Source organism: Salvia splendens, chromosome 2 (genome assembly GCF_004379255.2).
Source record: "Salvia splendens isolate huo1 chromosome 2, SspV2, whole genome shotgun sequence".
NCBI lineage: Eukaryota > Viridiplantae > Streptophyta > Magnoliopsida > Lamiales > Lamiaceae > Salvia > Salvia splendens.
Genome location: NC_056033.1, coordinates 25,251,584 through 25,256,657, shown reverse-complemented (window position 1 = coordinate 25,256,657; position 5,074 = coordinate 25,251,584). Strand labels below are relative to the sequence as shown.

Sequence of the window (5,074 nt, the reverse complement as noted above, 5' to 3'; positions counted from 1 at the left end):
TAAATCAGTCAGTTCGTATATTATGCCCACTCTTTGAAATAGAACGTGCGAGATTTCTACGGTCAATCAATACATGATTTCTACGGTCAATCAACACATTTCCACTCTCTTTCCAATTCATTCAACTTCCTACGAAAACCCTCCAAAAACACCTTCTCAATTCGAAACCCTAGCCCAATCCCGTGGCTTTCCACAATTCCGGCGACCCAAAATTTGCGTTTTTGCGAACAGAGCGTGAATCTCTTCCAACTACCGACACCAATTCACTTAATGGCTTAAAGACGAGCAATTTCTAACACCCAGGTGCCTGACGATGGAGAAACTTCGTAAAATGGTAATTTTGTGCTTTGTTTGAAATATAAAATGATTTTAAATTACATTTCAGGTGCCGACGTGGCATAATATCAGGCACACATCTCCATAATCGGATGGCCAGATTTGGTAGGATGTTGTAAACTCAAAATGTGTTATTTTTAATGTCTAATTCTATGAGATGAAGGGAATATTTAACTGATCTAATTGCACAATTTAGGCTTAACAAGAATCCCAATTAAAAAATAGAGCGGGCCGAGTTTATGTTTAGTTACCAGAGGCCCATTTGGATGTCCATTTGTGTCAATGTTAACCTAAATCCATTTGGATTGATTTTTTCGCCTGAGCTGAAACTGAATTTGAAATTGAAACTGAAACTGAAACTGAAGCACCATGGCGGCTGAGACAAGCGGCGCAATTGAGCAAGAGGAACAAATCGTGACGCCGTGGGAAGTAGCGGCCGAGAAGGGCGGCAAAATCGACTACGACAAGCTCATCGACAAGTTCGGCTGCCAGCGCCTCGACCAATCCCTCATCGACCGCGTCGCGCGCCTCACCGGCCGCCCTCCCCACGTCTTCCTCCGCCGCGGCGTCTTTTTCGCCCACCGAGATTTCAACGACGTCCTCGATGCCTACGAGAGAGGGGAGAAGTTCTACCTCTACACCGGCCGAGGCCCTTCCTCCGAGGCCCTGCACCTCGGCCATCTCGTGCCGTTCATGTTCACCAAGTAATCGCTAATTTCAATTATGTGAGCTTTAATGTCGTGTTATGATGTGATTCTAGCTTAATTGCTATGTGATCTTACTTAATTTGGAATGTGCATTTCTCCCCTCTTTTCAGTTAGTGTGCAATTTGCGATGCGGAATGTGGATTTGATGACTAATTAGTGTGCGTATTCTGATTTTTAGGGGCGATCTAACTAATTCATGGTGTGTTGTTTGGATTTTAGGTATCTGCTTACTTAATTTGGAATGTGCCTTTTCCCCCTCTTTTCAGTTAGTGTGCGATTTGGAATAATGAATGTGGATTTGACGACTAATTAGTGCGTGCATTCTGATTTTTTGGCGCGGTCTGACTAATTTATGGCGTGTTGTTTGGATTTTAGGTATCTGCAAGATGCATTCAAGGTGCCTCTAGTGATACAATTGACTGATGATGAGAAATGCATGTGGAAGAATTTATCGGTGGAGGAGAGTCAGAGGCTCGCACGTGAAAATGCTAAAGATATAATTGCCTGTGGATTCGACGTTTCGAGGACATTTATTTTCTCCGATTTCGACTATGTTGGAGGGTGAGTTCTTCTGTATTTTTTTCTCACAGCTGTAGTTTTTCAGTTTTAGTTCATAGTGTTGCTGTATAAGTAGTTTTTAATGTTACAATTCATTTAGAAATGGCTGTATATCATGGTGTAATGGATTGATTTGCTTATATATATGAGCTGATGTAAGGATCTAGTTGTTTTTTCAGTTGAGGATATGTTATTATCATGGTTGTGCCATGAAGTTTATTTGTTGAAATTGTGCAGGTCATTTTACAAGAACATGGTCAGGATTGCAAAATGTGTGACATATAATAAGGTGATTAGCATTCTGAGGAATGGTTTGGATTTTTTTACATTATTATCTTAAATTGATCATATATTTTAGTATAGAAATAATATTCTAGGTGAATTACAGGTGGTAGGCATTTTCGGGTTCAGTGGAGAAGATCACATAGGAAAAGTCAGCTTTCCTCCTGTCCAGGTGTCAGTCTTTGCCATATATGGATACGCAATAGATGAGGATCATTTAGTGTTGTAAATGTGATTCTCATTATGCATGGTACTGACTTTGAAGTTATTTTAACATTTTTAGGCAGCTCCATCTTTCCCAAGTTCTTTTCCACATCTTTTCTCTGGCAAAGATAGTCTACGTTGCTTGATTCCTTGTGCAATTGATCAGGTTTACTCTCATTTTTCATTCAAATTTCCAAGTTTTTGATATTGTAGTTGTTATGTTACTACCATTTGATCCTGTATGTGTTTCATGGTTGTTTTTATGCAATCTAATATTAGTATCCGTGTCTTACCAATATGCTATTGAAAGTGATTCTAAACATCAGGGAATGATGCATCTTGTCTTGTGAATAAACAAGAAATTTAGGGTGAAGGACACACGCCTTAGCCATAGTTCTCTGTTTCCTCTCTGAATATTCATCATATGTCTTCATTTATTGTTCTCTGTTGTTGATTACTCCATTCTAATTGATTTCTTAATTTTATCTCTGGCATGTTTTGTTTCAGGATCCTTACTTCCGAATGACACGAGATGTTGCTCCTCGATTAGGTTATCACAAACCAGCTCTGATTGAATCATCATTTTTCCCTGCTCTTCAGGTTTCCTATCTATCTTTAGTTACATGTTACTCTGCTTTAGTCTGGCACTTATAAGTGATTCAATAAATTGCTGCTAGAATTAGTATGGAATGCATCTTCTTTTCTTAATGTATTAATTGTTATATAATTTCAGGGAGAAACAGGGAAAATGTCTGCTAGTGATCCAAATTCTGCTATATATGTGACTGATTCTGCTAAGGAGATAAAGAACAAGGTTTGTCTGCAAATGCTCCCTAAGTTCTCACCATTCTTCTTCCAGCTTAACTTGCAGATGAACTCTCCACTGTTTTTTTAGTTGTTTTGATAACTGTTGTTCTTTCAATACAGATAAACAGATATGCTTTCTCTGGTGGGCAAGATTCTATAGAGAATCACCGAAAATTGGGGGCAAATCTTGAGGTATTGAATATCTTGTCTTTCCACTTCAACCTTTGGAGTTCAACATATAAAATGCAATTGGGTTGTCTGCGCATTATGTTTGAACTGTGAATCTGGCAATATTGTAAGCTGACTATCTTAGTGATTATCTGACATTGAACATTTGAACGCGATACCAATATAACTTATGCCCAATGAGGTAATCAGATATTACTTGAGTTTTCGATAACAATGCATTGAGAATGGAACAATAGTTGTAAAGAGGCATTTGGGCAACATCCCTATAAAGATGAAACGTGTGCATAAAGTTTATTTAGAAGTCACATGTGCTAAATTTGGACCTGCCTTCCTAAATCTGATAGCTTAATTAAGTAGTGGTGATGAGTTATCATGACTCCTTCCAGTAGTAAAAGCTTTTACGAGAGCGGATATATGATGCTGCTGCTCTCGGTTGGTCCAATCCTACACCATAAATATTACAACCATATGAAGCTGAAAACAAATTTTGTTAGGCAATTAGAACATGAGGTAACTTGATACTATTAGAGCACTCTAGTTGATATTTTTTCTGCTCTTTTATATACCATCACTGGTTCTGCAAATCATATCTTCCCTTTCTTGGATACTTTCAGGTAGATATACCCGTGAAATATCTTGGCTTTTTCTTGGAGGACGATGATGAACTTGAGCACATCCGAACCGTAAGTATTGATGTTTATGACTTTAAGTACAACGGACCCTTTCTCCTTTTATTTAAATGAAAATATCTTCCTCCTTAATTTGTCTAATGGTAATTTCATGATTAAATAGGAATATGGTTCAGGCCGTATGCTTACTGGAGAAGTTAAGAAACGGCTTACTGAAGTTTTGACAGAGCTGGTTGAAAGACACCGCAGGGCTAGAGCAGCTGTGACTGACGAGGTATAGTCTATATATTTTGCTTTACAGCCGTTACAGTCGCCATAGATTTCGATGTACTAACTAAAGCGTTATACCTCTCCTTTGGAGATCTTATTGACTCAAGTTTTATGTTTGGTGTAGATGGTCGATGCATTCATGGCGGTTCGTCCACTTCCCAATATGTTCAATTAAACTGGAGACTCAATGCAATCTCAGGTGTATCATCACTATCATTCATTGGAACACACTTTTTAATTTTCTTTTTATAAATCCAACCTTGAGAATTTTGTAATATTTGATACTAGTATTAGATAGGTACTCAAATGTCAAATGGGTTGAAGTGTGTTGCAATGATATGTGAATCTAGCGATATTTTAATTTTCTTTTAATGATACTCAAAAGTAAAATGGGTGAATTTTGTTGGAATCGAAAAACATTAACCTATTAGATACCACGCCGCGGCTCATGATCGGCTGTACTCGGATTACTTTTCCAATGAGCCACGTGGGGCCCGATAGTTCTCTGTCGGCATTTCATAATACAACGAGATCTATTCTTGCGCATTGTTAACAGGCTGTCGGAGCGTTGTGTATTTCCAGCAGCGTTACGACCCCACTGCAGAAGGACACGGCTGCAGTGAAGCAGCTGGTTTATGGAGGACTAGCCGATATGTTACACGAGCATCTTCACATTGCCGACATGACTGGACGTGAGTGTTTGAAGACATTCGGCCCCACCTATATGCGGAAGCTGACGTAGAAGATTGCTAGTTCCTGCTCGATTTGCAGTGCACGACTTTCCGGGGATGCTGGGCAACATAGGTTGTATACATTGGTAGTGGAAGAATTTTCCGACCGCGTGAGGCCAGTTTACGACCGGGTACAAAGGCACGCACCCCACCATCATTCTCGAAGTCATTGCGGACCAGCAGCTATGAATTACTTTAGTGTGGCCGGATTGAACAACGACCTTAATGTCATCAATTCCTCGCCTCTATTCAACGAGCAGTGTCAGGGATTAGGCCCCGCCATCGACTTCACTGCCAACGACAACCAGTATCATATGCGGTATTACTTGGCAGATGACATATACCCGAGGTGACCCGTTTC

At 39.6% G+C, this 5,074-nt stretch overlaps 1 protein-coding gene across 1 annotated transcript; it reads left to right on the top strand.

Annotated features, from left to right (window-relative positions):
- Positions 1-634: 634 nt before the first annotated feature.
- Positions 635-4,354, top strand: LOC121792043 (tryptophan--tRNA ligase, cytoplasmic). The gene is made up of 11 exons (XM_042189824.1): positions 635-1,040; positions 1,419-1,604; positions 1,839-1,890; positions 1,990-2,055; positions 2,167-2,253; positions 2,595-2,687; positions 2,821-2,901; positions 3,015-3,086; positions 3,698-3,766; positions 3,876-3,986; positions 4,107-4,354. Exons 1-11 carry the CDS (start codon positions 706-708, stop codon positions 4,155-4,157), a joined length of 1,203 nt encoding a protein of 400 aa, XP_042045758.1. The 5' UTR covers positions 635-705; the 3' UTR covers positions 4,158-4,354.
- The last annotated feature ends 720 nt before the right edge of the window (positions 4,355-5,074 follow it).